This window comes from Phyllostomus discolor, chromosome 8, assembly GCF_004126475.2.
Source record: "Phyllostomus discolor isolate MPI-MPIP mPhyDis1 chromosome 8, mPhyDis1.pri.v3, whole genome shotgun sequence".
Taxonomy (NCBI): domain Eukaryota; kingdom Metazoa; phylum Chordata; class Mammalia; order Chiroptera; family Phyllostomidae; genus Phyllostomus; species Phyllostomus discolor.
This window is the reverse complement of record NC_040910.2, coordinates 96,224,637-96,241,747: the sequence shown is the minus strand read 5'-3', so window position 1 is coordinate 96,241,747 and position 17,111 is coordinate 96,224,637. Positions and strand designations below refer to the sequence as shown.

Sequence of the window (17,111 nt, the reverse complement as noted above, 5' to 3'; positions counted from 1 at the left end):
CTGCTGTGGGGCATGGAGGGGAGAGAGACATGAGTGTGGGTGGGAGGTGTGTAAAGTGTGTGATCAGAATGTAATGTGTGTCGGCAGTGCGATGTGTGTGTCTCATAGGTGGGTCAACCGATGGTCATTGCCACCAGTTCACCACCAAAAGGAATCCCCGGTCTGGGGTGTGAAGGAAACTTGATTCAGTGCAGAACAGCTCAGTTGTGATACAGCACGGCTGTGAGACACACCTGGGGCCCGGTGGCCCTACTGCCAGGCCCGTCCCCAGCTAGACAGCTCTGCTCTGCCTGATGGTCTGCTCTGCTCTCCTCTCCTCAGTGATATGGTCAGTTCTCTGCTTTGTGCAGGTCTGCTCCGTGCTGCTTTTGTGTTTCAGCTCAGCCAGGGAGACACAGTCTTCTGTCTTTGGTGGGAAGGGAAAGTGCACTCTCCTAGCGGGAGGCAGCTGGCTCTTATGGACAGGAGTCTTTGCCCTTGGTGCCTGATTGGTTCATCCTCATGCAAATGAAGACTCCAAATCCTCACAGTTTGATTTGTCCAAATGGCATTGTTCTGATTGGTCAGAATAGAGCTGCTCTGATTGGCCAGAGCTGTAGCTCCAGTTGAATGTGGAAAGCTTCAGTCCTATTGGCTGAAATAGGATTCCAGGAGCTCCTTCACCAGGGCTGGCTCAGATGGCAGAAACACAGTGCAGGCGGCGCAGGTTTCTCCAGGGAGTGCAGTTTGCATAGAAGCCCCTGTGCAGAAATGGCTGCTAGGCTCTGTTTTTTAAAAATTTGAGCCCAAGTACCCACCAGAAGCCCTTCTTAGTAGGTGTCTTTACCCACCCCCCAGGTTCGCAGGTGGTGAATATATGGGTAGTTTGTGTGCAGTGCATTAGAGTGTGAGTGTGCTGGGTGTGGCTTGTGGGTGAGGCGATGTGTATCTGATACGTGCTCTACAGTACATTGGTGTAATGTGTGCTTTGATGTAGTATGTGATTTGTGGTGTTATGTGTGGTTCGTGGCACATGTGTGTGATCTGGTGTAAGGTACCGGGGAGTGATACGTGTATGATGCTGGGGACAAGGTGAGCAATATGTGACATGATAATGAGGGAAGACAAAGTGCTTTCTGCTCCTACTTCCGGCTTCCCTGCTCAGCCTGGTTCTGTGTAAACCTTCGTCCATGCTAGTGAGACGATGACCAGTGGACCCCCATCCTGATGGTGACACAGCAGCCACCGTGGGAACAAAGAACTTGGTCTCAGTCCTCCCCATCACAGCAAAACCACACTACCCAGTTTTCTCAGCTGCTCCGAGCCCTGAGACCTGGGATCTCCGTTTTAGGAAAGCCAGTTAGGAGAGGGCGGAGTCCTGTGAATGGGCAGGGCCCCGTTGATGTAAGTGGGCAGCTGGGGGGCCATCCTGGTATTCTTATGTCTCTCCCTAAACCCAGATGACCAGGACGATGGCCAGAATATGAATTGGAGGTAGAATTCCCATTTATCATCTCCAGCTCACAGTGGCCTCTGTTCCACGCCTGTTGTGACCCTTATAAAGTTTGGGCTCACAGGGCTCAATCTCAGGGCACTATCTGACCAAGCGCACAGTCCAGTGTCTTTCCTGACTCATTAAAGGGGACTCACATCCACACACCCCAGCAGCACTATTCAAAAGCCCATTCATTCTCTTATCTACTGCCTTCTTGCCCTCCAGCTCGGGTGTGCCTCTCCTGGACACCAGAAAAAGCTCTTTCTTCACCCCCAGCCCCTGAAATCCTCCCCTTGCCTCTCCCTGCCTCCCCTAGCACTTGATTTTGTGGATCAGCATAGCCTCTCTTCCTATGAGAAGGAACCGTTTTTTCTAGGGGCAAGGGCAAGCTGGTTGTTTCAGCATTCTCTTTGTGCAAGAGGGATGTCAGGCAATAACAGCACATCTAAAATCTTGATCCTGGGACACTACATTGTGAGGCCTGTGTACATTGTACAGCCTCCCCGGGACCCTGCTTCCACAGCTGATCGGGCAACCATCATCCCAGCAACTCACTGCTTCATGAGATTAAAATCTTCTCAAGAGCTATGATAATGCCAGAGCAATGTTTCAAGAGAGAAGAATAGCACAGAGACAAGTGATCTGTCTTACTTTTCTGCCAGCAAGGCAGTGCCCATGGCAGGGCAGGGCAGGGCAGGACAGCAGCCTTGCCAAAAATGAGTGGAAAACTACAGCTACCACTTGAAACACAAATTGGAAACCAATACCAGCCTTCCAATACCATCCTGTGATGTTGGGTTGGGGCTTGGGGAGTGGTGTGTGTGTGGTATTAGGCATAGGCTAGGAGGGTTTACGTGTGACCTTCTTTCGTTGCCAAGGACGGGGAAGGATGACCTTTCCCCCCTCCCCCAGGGCATGCGCTTGCTCCCACCTTCAAACTTTCTGAGTCTCATCTTCTTCACTTGTAAAATGAAGGCGATGAGTGAGCAGGACAGGCCTTCAGAACCAGCCTTTGGAACCAGTGCCACGTTCTCGCACTCAGTGTGAGACTTCAGGCACGCTATGCGACCTCTCTGTATCCATTAGTTATTGCTGTAAAACAAGGCACTTCAAAACTTAATGACTTAAAATAACAATCAGTTATTATTTCTCGTGAATCTATGAGTAGCCTGGAAGGTTCTGCTGCTGTGAGCCAGGCTTGGCTGATCTTGGCTGAGGTCACTCGTGCCTCTGCAGGCAGCTGGCAGGTCGGCTGGGGGCTGGCTGGTGTGGGAAGGTCTTGGACGGGATAAACTGGCTCTGCTCCACGTGGTTTCTCACGACCCACAAGGCTCATCCAGGCCTGTGCTCACGGCAGAGTTTAAGTCCAAGAGAGTGAGTGGAAATACATGTGGGCTTTTCCAAGCCTCTCCATTAAGTTTGTTTTGTCCCATCGGCTGGAGAGTCATTTGGCCAAGGCCGGAGTCGGAATAGAAGAGGCCTATAAAGCCACAGGGCACATGGTGTGGGCAAAGGGAGGAGAGTGATTAGGGCTGTTGATAAAATCCATCCATCGCACCCTCTAAAGTGAGTTTCCTTTTTTTCCTAAATTGAGGTGAATTCACATAATGTAAAAGTACTCATTTTAAGTGAACAATCCAGGAGCATTTAGTACATTCTCAGTGTTGTGCAATCATCACCTCGATCCAATTCCAAAACATTTTAATTATCCCAAAATAAAACCCCACATTCATTAAGGCATTATTCCCCATCCACCCCACTTCTAGCCCCTGACAACCACTAATCTGCTTTCTGTTTCTATGGACGCGCCTGTCCTGCCCATTTCATACAAATCGAGTATGTGACCTTCTGTGGCTGGCTTCTTCAACGTACAATGTCTTCGAGGTCCGTTCGTGTTGTAGCATGTCTCAGCACCTCATTCCTTTTTGTGGCTGAGTAATATTCCGCTGTACGAATAGACCACAATTATTTATCCACTCATCTGTTGTTCGACCTATGAGATGCTTCCCCCTTGCGTTGTGAATAGTGCTGCTGTAGTGCTCAGGTACCAATACTTTGTATTTGCTTGAGTACCGGCCTCCAGTTCCTTTGGAGTGGAAACACTGGTATCATATGATATTCTACATTTAACTTTTTCAAGAGCCCAGTTTCCTTCATTTTTCCAATGGAGATGATGAAATTACTTTGTGGGTGGCTGGGAGGTTAAGAGAGTGATTGTAATGTATCTTGCACAGAGTAGAATCTCAATAAATGGTTTATGTATCTATGCTTTTTATTCCTTAATTCAATAACCATTTATTGACACACATATCAGGAATTATGTGAGGTGCTGAATAGATGCACGGATACATAAGATATAAAACACATGTCTATATTTTTATAGACATATAAATGTATCCCCAGGGTCCCTTCCAGCTCAGACTCACAGTGGTGCCCTCCTTGCTTCTTGCCTGGTGTGTCCTTCACGAGCAGAAGACAAAAGGCTCCCTCCCTCCCTCCCTCCCTCCCCCGACTCCCAGGAGGCTGCTGGCTTCATCGCTCCCCACCTGAATCAGTTCAGACCACCTATTTCAGATCTGTCGGCTCTTATAAATGTAGCCACACACCCGCAAAGTGAGATAAAATGGCAGTGTGATGTGTGTGTGTGTGTGTGAGTGTGTGTGTGAGAGTGTGAGCATGCTTATGTGTCTCCGTCTCACTCCTATTGTACAGATTAATACATCAGAGCAAGCACTTACAAAAGAATAAAAAAAACAACCACCGGGGCCAATTCTCCAGACATTCAATAACCAAATGTCACCCACATGGTAAGCAATAAAATAAAAATATATGCTTAGCAGAGGCAATATAAATATGATGTATATTTTGAAGCTGGATAACAGAACAGTGTCATAAAAATAATACCCGGTGGCAAATTCAGGAAAGCGACCTTTTTCAAACGCAGCCTCCTTCAGGCTGCCTTTCCTGAAATATCACAGCGTCTCCAGCAGTAAAGCAGAGGTTGGTCTGAAATCCGACAGGAGCACGGAGTGTAATGAGGCCGTGGAAATTCCAGCCCGCGTTCCCAGGCCCGGGCAGCCTCTCCGGCCCCGCTGCCCGCCCCACCCCCACCCGCCCGAGCGCCTGCCTCAGTCCGCGGGCTCCTCCCCCTTCGCCTGTCACAATGACCCCCTACTTTTCAAAACTCCTTTCCAGATGTTCTTCCATTTGACCTTTGCCATCTGCCTCTGAAGTTGGGGGGACAGGTAGCATTAGTGCCGGTTTATGGATGAGGACGTGGAGGGCACAGAAGTCCTGTTCGTTGTGGGATTGCCCCTCCACCCTGGGGAGAGTGCATCTCTTTCCTGTCTCACAAACCACCGTTTCCTGGTCACACACACGCCTACGTGAAAAATTATTTAACAGGTTTTCATACAAAACAGACACCTCTCAAGGGCCCATCATACGTAAATCTAGTTTCCCAGTTACTATCGGTCTAGGGAATGCAAACCAGTTTTTTGTATCAGCCAAACAAAATATGGTTTCCAGTTGTCCCAACACCATTTATTTGAAAGTCCATCTTTTTCACAGTGACTTAAGATATCAGCTTTATCACACTCCGTATTTTCATAGGTGCTCGGATCTATTTCTGGACTTTCTATTCTGTCCCGTTGGTCCCTGACTGCTCATGCTCCAAGGCCACACTGTCTTAATTCTGCAGATTGTACGGAACATCTGATACCTGTTAAGGCTGATTCTGTCCTTACCGTTCCTCTTTTTGGGCAGGGTTCTAGCTATTCTTTTTTTTATTTATTTTTTCATTATAGCTGACATCTAATAGTATATTAGGTTCAGGTGTACAGCACAGCGATGAAACATTTATATACCTTATAGAGGGATCTCATGGTAAAGACTAGTAACCATCTGACTTCACATATAGATAGTTATTACAATATTAAGGACTGCATTCCCTAAACTGTGCAAACAAAATATTATTAGGTAATACTTTTACCTTTGTACAAGGTAACTCTGAACGTGTATATGATAACATCAAAATACAGCAAAATAGATCCTGTACATTTCTTAAAATGCACACCTTTTGACACCATTAAGTAGTGAGATTCTACTGGAAAATAGAAGTCACAACGTTTGAGTGATTTGGTCAAGGCCTCCAAATGAGAGCCCTGGGACTGGAATGCACGTAACTGATGTCGAGAAGAGAGCAACCAGGTGTGTGTCTTTAGGCCAATCACTCAGCTCCTCTGATTTTAAGTTTCCCTTTGAGGGAGTGAGTAGGAGCAGATCAGCTCGAAGCTGCTTTCTAGCTCTGCAATTCCATAACTTTACCTCTAGAGCAAAGTATTCAAAGCCACCCAAGGGAAGTTCCATGTTGCTCACAGAGGGGTCAGTAAAAGAACCCCCATGGCATCCCAACCTCTAAAGCATTCGTGGGTGGAGCGGAGGGAAAGGTCTGTCTCAGGAGCAAGAAGACTTGGGCCCTGGTCCCAGGGCAGTCACTGATTCACTGGGTAACCTGGAGCTTCTCCTCTGTCAGATGAGGAATCTGGACCAGATGAGGCTGGGAAATAAATTTCACATCAAGTGTACTCTGGCTGACAGATGGTGGCTACCTAGAGTGTGGTATTTAGAAAAAAATGTGAGTCTACAGCCAACACAAAATGGAAGCAGCTGGGGTTGATTGGTCATGCCTGCCACAGGTGAGGGTGCAGGTGGCACTAGGACCTTGGCCGTCTGAGTAGATGCTTTCATGGTAGATGGTCTCTACCAACTTAACACAAACTTCTGTGAACAGCTCACAGAAAATGGAAGGATTCGGAGTCACCGATGCCCAGGAAGCAGACCTTGGCTTGTTCAACTGTTTTCATATTATCCACGGCCTGGGTTTGAATAATCTGTCCCCTGATACCAGTGTATTTCAGAAATTGCCACCTAAGGCAAATTCTCCACTTTTAAACTCATTTCCTGAGTCGGTCTTTTTAAACCCCACATTAAATATTGATCTGCCCTGGAGAGATCTAATTTATTTAGGAGAGACAGGTTTGACTCCTCCAGAATTGTCACACCGGGAAATAGAGCCATGGTCCTCCTGAAGCAATAACCACCCAGGATGGTAACAGGCAGGCCAAGGACGCGGGGACCAGCTTCTTTCCCTTCCCTGAGTCTCAGGGACAGGGCCTGCCTTCCTGATCTCCCTTTCACTCCAGACTGTCAGAGCGCCTCTGAGCGCCTTTCCTGTGAGCACGGGTGGCTGCAAGGCAAGGTGTCCACTCTGTGTTAGCCGGACCCCCCACCCTGTGCCTCAAGCCCTGCAAGCCCCCTAGGGTGACCCACGGAAACCTCTCTGCTGCTCCTAACGTGCTCCGTTGCTGAGGCTGTCGCTTCCAAGTTCTGACCTACAGACTCTGCAACTCTCCCTCCAGTCCTGACTCTGGCCCAGGATGGTGGTGGCGTTTGCACTTGGACCTGGGTTTAAAACCTCAGCCCCAATGCACTTTGGCTTGACTGCTTGTCTTCTGAATGACCACATGCTGGCTGCCTCCTAAAGGAACCCTTAGCTTGTGCTTATTAGTGTGACTCCAATGGAAAGAGAGGGAGAGAGAGAGAGAGAGAGAGAGAGAGAGAGAGGGAGTCGACCTGCCACAGCTGAGGAGCTGAGGACTGGAGCCCATCTCCTGCAGAGCCAGCCCACATACCACGGCGGACAGGGAGATACTATGCGGCCTTTTTCTGGGAGCTGGCCTCCTCCACCTTCTGCACTAGGAGCACTTATTCCATCACTTGCACCCTGGGTTGATCCAGCACAATTTCTCTCCATAATTTACAGTTCCAAGCGCAAATGCCGAGGTTCCCTTCTGGGTTTCTGGCAACATCTGTTTGGGGCCCCACAAACAAGAGCCCCTACAGCAGGGAACACAGCCTATCTGTGAGTTGGGGAGCCAAATTGTAATTAAAAATCTCAGTCAATGTATACTGCCATACCCGCATTTTCCCCGTTAATTCACCCGTGATCCCACTAGGTAAGCAATGTCATCATCTCATTGGGAGACGTGGGGAAACTGAGTCTCTGAGGCTGTAGCCACCAATTACATATGGCTAATTAAAATAAAACAAATTTAACGTTCAGTTCCTAAATCCCACTAGCTGCGCTTCAAGTGCTCAATAGCCACGTGGCTAATACAACAGTACTGACAGCTCAGAATTATAAAACGTTTCCATCCATCGCAGTAGGTTCTATTGGACATGCCGTGAGGGGTAAAATAACCCCCCTCCGCCACAGGAAACTGAGCAGCGGAGTCGGAACTTGACCCAGGCCAGTCTGTCTGCAGAAATGAGTGCCTATCCACTGCTCTCTCCTACTACTGGAAGGAACACACAAGGAAAGAGGTAAGATGAGCAAGAGGTCAACCAGAAGGTCTCACCAGAGTGAGGCCTTTAGGAGGGCACACCAGAGAAGGCACCTCAAAGCGTAAGATCTCTTCACCACCTCCTTGTCACACAACAGCTGTCTAGAGCACCTTGGACAGCACAACCCTGATGCTGATCTTTGCCCATCAGACATGTCTTCAGGCCCAGAGGGAGGCCTGGGGCCTGACTGGTGTCCCTCTGAGTGGTTCCCAGAGGGAGGAGTCAAGCACACACTCGGGCACAAATGAACGTCTTACACAAGCTGCCACTCTCTAGAGACTTCTTAGAGATGGTAGAGGTCAATCAAGGCCATTGATTACAACTTTCTGTGCCTTAGTTATAGCTTTGATTCTATAATCATTTATGATGCACCTGTTATGTTCCAGTCTTTGAATCAGGCACTTTTTACATATCTGACCCAAATAAAATCTGAAGTCCATGTGTCTCCAGAATGACCATAAACTGAAAACAATTTAACACAATCCCAGTCTTGATTTGAAGCTCTCAGTATTAAAAGGGACTCGAGTTATAAATTATGGTATCATTCCTTTTTTCCCCCATTGTGTATTTGAAGCTCCACTTTATTTTTAAGTAGCTTTGAGATATAATGCACATACCATACAAGGTACCCATTTAAAGTGCACAGTCAGTCCTGACCGGTGTGGCTCAGTTGGTTGGAGCATCCTCCAGAAAGACAACCCAACAATGCATCTCTCTCACATCAGTGTTTCTCTCCCTCTCCCTCTCACACTCCTTTCCCCTCTCTCTAAAATCAAAAAGCATGTCCTCGGGTGAGGATTAAAAAAATGTGCACAATCGGACTCTGGTCAAGATGGCTGCATAGGCAGACATGGCTCACCTCTTCACACAACCACAACAAAACCACAACTAAAATATAGAACAACCATCACTCAAAACCATTAAAAATCGAGCTGAATGGAAGTCCAACAAATACAGAATTAAAGAAACCACATCCGTCCAGACTGGTAGGAAGGGCACGGATGCAGAACAGGCTGGTCCCACATCCACACGTGGTGGATAAAAATTTGGGAAGGATATCCCAGGAGCAAGGAGTCCTAGTCCCACACTAGGCCCCCTAGCCCAGGGTTCCAGTGCCAGGAAGATAAATCTCCACAATTTCTGGCTGCAAAAGCCAGTGGGAATTGAGTCAGTGGAAGAAATTGCTGGAGACCCAAGCTATTCCTCTTAAAAAACCCACACGCAGACTGATCTACTCAGACTCAGTGCCTCTGGGCTCCGGCAACAGGGTGGCAGCTTGAGGGGCATCAGTGGCAGGAAGGGGGAGGCTGGGGTGTCTGGAATCAAGGCAAGTAGAGGCCATTGTCCCTTTTCTGGGCCCTCCCCTCAACAAAGCTGGCAGACTGGTGCCATATCTGAGACTCCATCAACCTGGCTAACACCGTTTGACCCACCTTAGAGATCCCCAGATACTGCCCCACCCAACTTATAGGCCTACCCAAGCTGCTTTTCCATATGAATGGCTGGTCTCAGCTCAAGCTTCACAACTTCCTAGATCCTCTCGAACAACCAGCAGCTGTCCTCTGCGAGCCCAAGACCCAGAATTAGCAGCCTAGAATCATAGCTTGGCTCTGCTTGGAAATCTCCAAGCCCATCACTAGTAGCAGCCATCTCAGATTGCTTTATAACTCAGGCAGGCTGGCCCTTGGGAAAATCACAGGTGGAAGCCAACCTTCATCTGCACCACCTGGGAAACCCCCAGGGCCAGAGTACCCAGGGGACAGCTACAGACCATGTCAGAGAACAACCATCCTGCCCCGGCACAGCAGATCCTCCACGGAGGCCAATCTTTGCAGCTGACTGGCCTGGGTGAATCCCTCCCAGACAGCTACTACATTAGGCCATACTACCAAGACTAGGAGTCATAGCAGTTCTACCTAATACCTAGAAACAAGCACAGGGAGGCTGTCAAAATGAGGAGACATAGAACATGGCCCAAATGAAAGAACAGATCAAAATTCCAGAAAAAGAGCCAAATGAAATGGAGATTAGCAGTCTTTGAGGTGCATAATTCAAAACACTAGTTATAAGGATGCTCAGGGAACTTAGAGAGGACCTCAACAGCATAAAAAAGATCCAGTCAGAAACAAAAGATACACTAATTGAAATAAAGAACACTTTACAGGGAAACAACCATAGAGTGGATGAAGCTGAGAATCACACTAATAATTTGGAACATAAGGGAGTAAAAAACAACCAATCAGAACAACAAGAAGAAAAAAGAATACAAAAACACCGAGGAGAGTATAAGCGGCTTATGGGACAACTTTAAGCAATCCAACATTTGTTTCATAGGGATGCCACAAGGAGAAGAGAATGAGCAAGAAATTGGAAATCTATTTGAAAAAATAATGAAAGAAAACTTGCCTGGTTTTGTGAAGGAAATAGACCTGCAAGTCCAGGAAGCACAGAGAGTCCCAAACAAGATGGATGCAAAGAGGCCCACTCCAAGACACATCAGAATTAAAATGCTGAAGATTAAAGATAAAGAGATGGAAGAGAGGTGTGGGAGAATGCATGAAGAGGTGAGGGGATTAAGAAGTACAAAAAGGTAGTTACAGAAAAGCCACGGGGATGTAAAGTACAGTACAGGAAATGGAGTAGCCAAAGCACTTATATGTATGACTCGTGGACATGAACAAGGGTGGGGGGATTGTCTAAGGGAGTGAGGGGTGCTGGGTGGAGGAGGGCAAAGGGGAAAAATCAGGACAACTGTAATAGCATAATCAATAAAATATAATTTTTTAAAGATTTTATTTATTTATTTTAGAGAGGGAAGGGAGGGAGAGAGAGAGAAACTTCAATGTGTGGTTGCTGGGGGCCGTGGCCTGCAACCCAGGCATGTACCCTGACTGGGAATCGAACCTGCGACACTTTGGTTCGCAGCCCATGCTCAATCCACTGAGCTACACCAACCAGGGTAATAAAATATAATTTAAAAATAAAAAATAAAAATATTTTTTAAAAAGTGCACAATCAATTTAGAACACTTTTGTCACTTCAACAAGAAATGTCATACCCATTAGCAATCACTCTCCATACTCCTCCAACCCCAGGCACCTACCGGTCTGCTTTCTGTCTCTATCAATGTTCCTGTTCTGGTCACTGCACAGCAGTGGTACAATGTCATACACTATGTGGCCTTTTTTGACCGGCTGCTTTCATGTAGCATAATATTGTAGCATGATTCATATTGTATTCCTTTTTTTAATTGCCAAATAGCATCCCATTATATAGATACACCACACCTTATTTATTTTTTATCAGTTGATGGACATTTGGATTGTTCCACTTTCAAGCTATTATGACCTATGAACATGCAGGTACAAGTTTTGCGTGGGCATATGTTGTCAGTTCTCTTGGGAACGCACCTAAGAGTAGAATTGCTGAGTCACATGGTAACTCTGTGGTCAACATGCTGAGACACTGCCAAACTCTCTTCCCAGGGAACAACAAGGGAAGATCGACACCTGGTGAATGTCAGCAAAGATGCCCAAGGCTTGCTGCTCTCAGCACTCCAGGAATTACTAAAAGGATTGGTTTAGATCAGGAGGCAAAGTGCTGCGTGGAAAGAAGCCAATTTCCAGACCCACACCCTTGCTTCCCACCCTGCCCCCCAGCTCTGCCCAGCCATGCCATTCCTGAGCCTTCTTCCCCAGCCCTGAGTGGCAGGTTAGTAGAAAAGGTCAGGCTGCCCTGGCTGGCGTAGCTCAGTGGATTGAGCTCGGGCTGCAAACCAAAGAGTCGCAGGTTCGATTCCCAGTAAGGGCACATGCCTGGGTTGCAGGCAACGGCCCCCAGCAACCACACATTGATGTTTCTCTCTCTCTCTCTCTCTTTCTCCCTCCCTTCCCTCTCTAAAAATAAGTAAATAAAATATTAAAAAAAAAAAAAAAAAAAAAAAAAGTCAGGCTGAGTTTCGGCAGCTGAGGTTCCGTGTTCCCCACGCCAAGTACAGTGTCTGGCCATCTTGCTGCTCACCCAAGTGTCCAAGCTTGCAGCACACACAGGACTTGGGATCCCAGGGCCCACTCCTGCGACTGCCGTGTGTTATCCTAACACGGAGCCATGTGTCTGTGATTTCAGTGTCCCTCTAACTGCTGGGTGTGCGCAGAGGAGCAAGTGAGCGTGGCAGCTGGGGCAAGACCTTTGAGAACTGTGGCTATTGGCAGGGGAAAAAGCCATCTGTTGTTTTGCTTTCTATTTGCTTTAGAATTTCAAAGAAAGTGAGCAGTTGGGCTGTTCAACTTTATTGTTCACAGTTGGAGTGAGAAGAGTTGGAATGGGAAACCCATCTTCCAAAGCTACAAAAAAAAGTCTCTTCTCAGGCTCTTAATCAACCATGAAGTCCTCTGTCCTCCAGGACAAGGGTCTCAGCTGAGATGTGGCCTAATCAGAAATCCCAACTTTTGAGGTCCACACCTGGATCTCAAAAGTTGCCCAGTAAGGCCTAGTTCTCAAATCTCCTGGCCAATCTGAAGTGGTAGACAAGGACCTGAGGGTGGGGAGGAGAAGTAAATTCAAGGATAAGCCACTCTTGGCACCACATAGGCAGGCAGCTGCCTTGGTTAACAATCAAAGATGCACCAACCTGGCAGAGAGGGCTGCCACCATCCATGTCTCCTGCCCTGACCTCCTGTGACTCACCCACCACAGCCTCACTTGGATCAGCCCAAGGTAGCTTATATCTAAGGAGGCCAGCCATCCCTGGACTAGAAACATTGCTGGCATATGAGAATTGCAGTTTTCAAAAAGAAACAATTCATTTAACCAGGAATAGTTTGCCACTCTAGATGTTGACTTGTGAATTGCATCTCTAAGAATGGCTGCCTATTTTAAGGACTGAAGGATTGCAAAGTCTTCCTGGGACTCTTGGGTCAACTTAAGTCTCTGGCTTTAAGGGTGAAGCCTGAGGTGGAACAAGTGAGGGCAATGGACTTACACCCACAGCACCGAAGTCGCCCCACACCTCCACCCAGCCCATCTCCCAATTCCCAGGCCTAAATCCATGCTTCCTGCAGCAAAGACACAGCCTCTCACACCGTCCACCTCTGTCCAGCCATGCCGTGCCCCAGAGCTGTCTTCTACCTGGCCCCTGGTATCAATTAAGTAGAAAAGTTAAGACTGAAGTTGTGGTAGCTGGGTTTGATTACCTCCCAAAAGTCAACCTCACTAATAGAGCCTTGATTTTGTTCAGATCTTGGGTAACTGAGGGGTTTCCAGCCCCAGGGGCTGAGTTGTGGCAATTGCTTTCCTCTTTGCTCATGATTGGTTCAGGGTGGGCAAGTGAGCCTGGTCTGGCTAAGGAGATGTCAAAGAAAGTCTCCTGGGGGGATTCTGGAAAAGGGTTTAGGTCTGCCACCTCTTTGCTGCTTTGGAAGTTATTGAACAATGACCCAATTTTGGAACTCCTGAAGCCTTCACTATGTGACTGTTGGAAGGATGTGATCAGGGAGGAAGCAAAGATGATCACAGAGATACCTACCTAGAGCCACGTCATTGGTGAGTATTGAACCAACCCTCTACTTCAGATGTCTTGTTATGTGAAAGAGCACTCCTCAAAGAAGTCAGCGTCACGGGTACCCTGTGGCTTGCAGTAAAAACCCCTTGTTTTTACAGAAGAAGAAGAAAGCTTCAAGCCCTGCAGCAGAGAAAACCATGAGGAGACACTTTGGCTTTCACCTTGTCTCCAGGTAGAATACCTGTCTGACCCAACCTGGACAGATGTGCACCTGTGCTCTCCAAGACAGGAAGTTCACAAGCTTCCTGCCTCTTTGTCCACACTTCCTCATCATCCTCACTGCAGGATGACTCATCTCCTTGAAGCTGGAGGGCCTTGGGGTCACCCCCATGGGACCATGCAACAAAGGGGCCAACCCATCACCCCAAGCTCCTTCCTGTGGTGTGGGTGGTGGTCAAGGGAGAGAGTTCTGGAGTACACTTGCTGTACTCCAAGGCAAGTTACTTAACCTTGCTATGCCTCAGTTTCTTCACACGTCATGGGGATAACGTGTGATCCCACAGGTTATTGTGAAGACAGTAAGGATGAAATGTCAAGTGCATCAGCCACGGCATCGCAGGTTCCCAGGACCACCCTCAAACTTGCTGATTCACTAGAAGTATTCACAGACTAAGAAAAGCTGTTACAGGCATGATTCATTTACCACAGCTGAAGGATGCAGATGAAGATCAGCAAAAGGTACAAGGAGCACAGGGCAGGGTCCAGGAGAGACCAGGCACAAGCTGCCAGTCTGTCCTCTCTTGGTGGAGTTGTAGGGACAACGAATACACAACGATGATGTGTATAAAGTACTGTCAACAAAGGAAACCTTATTGAGCCTCGTTGTCCAGGGTTTTTATTGGCAGTTAATAACTGGACGTAGAGTGCCACCTAGGCTGACCTCAGTTCCTCAGTCTCCAGTCCCTCCAGAGGTCAAACTGATACAGCCCCACCCAGGGTCCCCACCATCGAACACACTGTTAGCATAAACTATCTGGCTGGGCCCAAGGCTCCAGGTAAACTAAGGTGTTCTTATCAGGCAGCATATTGCAAGGGCTTAGGGGCTATCTCCCAGGAGTCAGTCAGGAGTCAGACCTGTCTACAAAACGTGCGAGATTTGAACATCCCCCTTGCTGAGTCAACCCTTCACTGCACCGACACATAAGAAACCCCCAATATCATTTTTGTTTCTTCTTACATCAGGCTGAAGTCTGCCTCCCACTACAACCATCCTTTGTAGTACTGCCCTACAGAATTATATGACTTCAGTCTAATCCTTCTTCCTCATTGCTGGGGGTGGACCCTTCTTCCCCATTCCTCTTTCAGTATGGAGGGGCTTCCGCTCAAGCAACCTCAGGGGTTCTCCTTCCTCTCGCTCCTGTCCCGGGAAACGGGAGTGACTTTCTGACTGGGGGATTTAGAAGACAGATCAGCTCTTGCCGATCTCCTGAGCTGTCCTCCAGTGGAGAGGTCGCACTGTCTTGTTTACAGAAGCAGCACAGGTTTCATCAGCACAATGAGCTCACGTGACTCCAGGCTTTGGAGCCCTACAAACTCTGCCGACCTGATTGGCCAGTCTGCCGACTAACCAGAGAGGAGGTAGAGGTGCGCAAAAACAGGACAGAAAAGTGAGGTATGACAGCCTGACAGTGAAGGCAGACTGAAAAGCCAACCAGGTGAGCACGAGAACCGCCAGAGTAAAGCAACCTGAAGCCATGTAGTGCTGGACGAACGAGAGACCCTCTCAGCAGCCCATGCATTAAGCAACAAATCATGAGAGCCTTGAGTCATTAAAAGAAAGGTAAATCTGTTCCACACAATCAGTTTAAGAAGATTAAATATATATATATATGTTATACATTTCAGCAATATTACCATTACAAACAGGAAAGCGGTTAAAGGGTCAAAGTCACAGGTGTCTCTGAAAGACATCAGGGTTCCTCCTTCTTGGATGATGCTGGATAAATGGAGCTTCACCAAAAGAACATACTGGGGTCTTTTTGCCTCTTAGCAAGGTGTTATTTAGGTAGAAGGAAGGTGACAGAAATGGGGGAAAGGGGAGCAAATGGATAGAGAATCAGGATTTGTCCTTCCATCTAAAAAATCTTCTACTTGGCAGCTCAGCTAGAAGCGTGGCTCCTACTGATCCAGCCTCAGTTTGCCTGGATCTTCCTGGGGAGGCCCAGGGCCGCCTCACAGCCCTGGACCCGCAGCATGTACTCCAGCCGCTTGCAGTGCTCCCGCAGCTGCTTCTCCCGAGGCAGCAGGAAGGTGAGGACCTTGTTTCGCACAATGCCCCGGTCCTCCTCCTCCCTCAGCCGCTGCTTCACGCGGGCCGCCTGCTCCTCCTGCTGCGCCAAGGCCCCATTCATTTCACAGAAGGCGTCTTCCAGGTAATGGATGGCCTTCAAGGCCTCCTTCTTAAAGTCTTCCAGCTCCCGCTGCACTGCGGCCACCTTCTGCTGCAGGATCTCCAAGTCAGCTGGCAGCAGCGGGTAGGAGGGCCATGACTGAGAGAGGGAAAAGTCTCCAGACTGGAGGCCACTCTCCACCATCTTCTTCCCTTGTAAGGTGTTCACCTTCATGAGAATGGACCCCGCCTGATAGAGTGGGTCCATAGGCTTTCTTCCTGCTTGGACAAAGAGAAGGAACTAGGAAACCACCGAGGTGAGGGAGGTTTTGGGGAGGGAGCTAGAGATTAAAGACACAATCATTTGGAGTGGAGAAACCCACATACTGTGACATCAAGGGCTCCTTCAGCCAATCAGGAGGAAAAGCTACAATCCACTCATTTGCATATTATAGTCCCCTTGGTTAGTTATCCAGAGCTTTTTCTGCGCATCTACCCAAGAAGTGGTCCCTCTTGAGATGCGGATTCTGATCAACTCACCACCCTTCCAGAACCAGAGCTCCCTCGCTCCTTGAACCTGAGAGACAGGAAAGTAGACCAGCCAGAGCAAAGCTCACTGGCTGCCAGGGCTGGGCGGTCTCCCACCCTCCTGACAAGGGGTCTGGAGGGTCTCGGAAGGGTCTTTGGACTTCAGTGCCTAATCAGTGAAACAAAGATATTGTAAGAGATAATACCTAATCCCACTTCTAGGCCTAAAATGCTATTAAAAAGTAATTTCTGATTCCAATCCATACTCCTGTAATGATGTCAGGATTCTAGATAAAGTTAGAAGCTGCGAGAAATGTACTGAGGTTCTGCTGTACGGTCCACAGCAGCACTGACTCAGGACGTGCAGGGTGAAATCGGGTCACTCAGGCATTTATTCTACAAGCTCTCACTGAGCGCTCACTGTGCACCAGGACCAGGGAGTAGGTGTGAGCAAGAGTGACGGGCCCCCCCTCCCCGCCCTGCCGGATGAAGCCTGATCGTTGACAGAGATGAGAAAAGACATCTAGAGGGGTGAACCCCCCCACTTCTTACCTGATTACACTAAGAAAGGAAAATGTTTCTAGCTAACTTATATTTGGTTTAGTCAAGAACAAACCTCTAGCCCTGGCTGGTGTGGCTCATTTGGTTGGGCGCTGTCCCACGAACCCAAAGGTCAGCAGTTCGATTCCCAGTTAGGGCCCCTGCCTGGGCTATGGGTTCTACCCCAGGTCAGGGCACAGGCAGAAGGCAGCCAGTCAAATGTTTCTCTCTCACACCAATGTTTCTCTTCTTTTCTTTTTCCCTTCCCTTCTCTC

At 48.2% G+C, this 17,111-nt stretch overlaps 1 protein-coding gene across 1 annotated transcript; it reads right to left on the bottom strand.

Annotated features, from left to right (window-relative positions):
* Positions 1-15,142: 15,142 nt before the first annotated feature.
* Positions 15,143-16,073, bottom strand: CCDC182 (coiled-coil domain containing 182). The gene has a single exon (XM_028519124.2). The coding sequence runs from the start codon at positions 16,034-16,036 to the stop codon at positions 15,572-15,574; it is 465 nt and encodes a 154-aa protein (XP_028374925.1). The 5' UTR covers positions 16,037-16,073; the 3' UTR covers positions 15,143-15,571.
* Between the last annotated feature and the right edge of the window lie 1,038 nt (positions 16,074-17,111).

Coding starts and splice junctions, on each gene's coding strand:
- CCDC182 (XM_028519124.2), bottom strand. CDS start 16,036: ATGGACCCACTCTATCAGGCGGGGTCCATTCTCATGAAGGTGAACACC.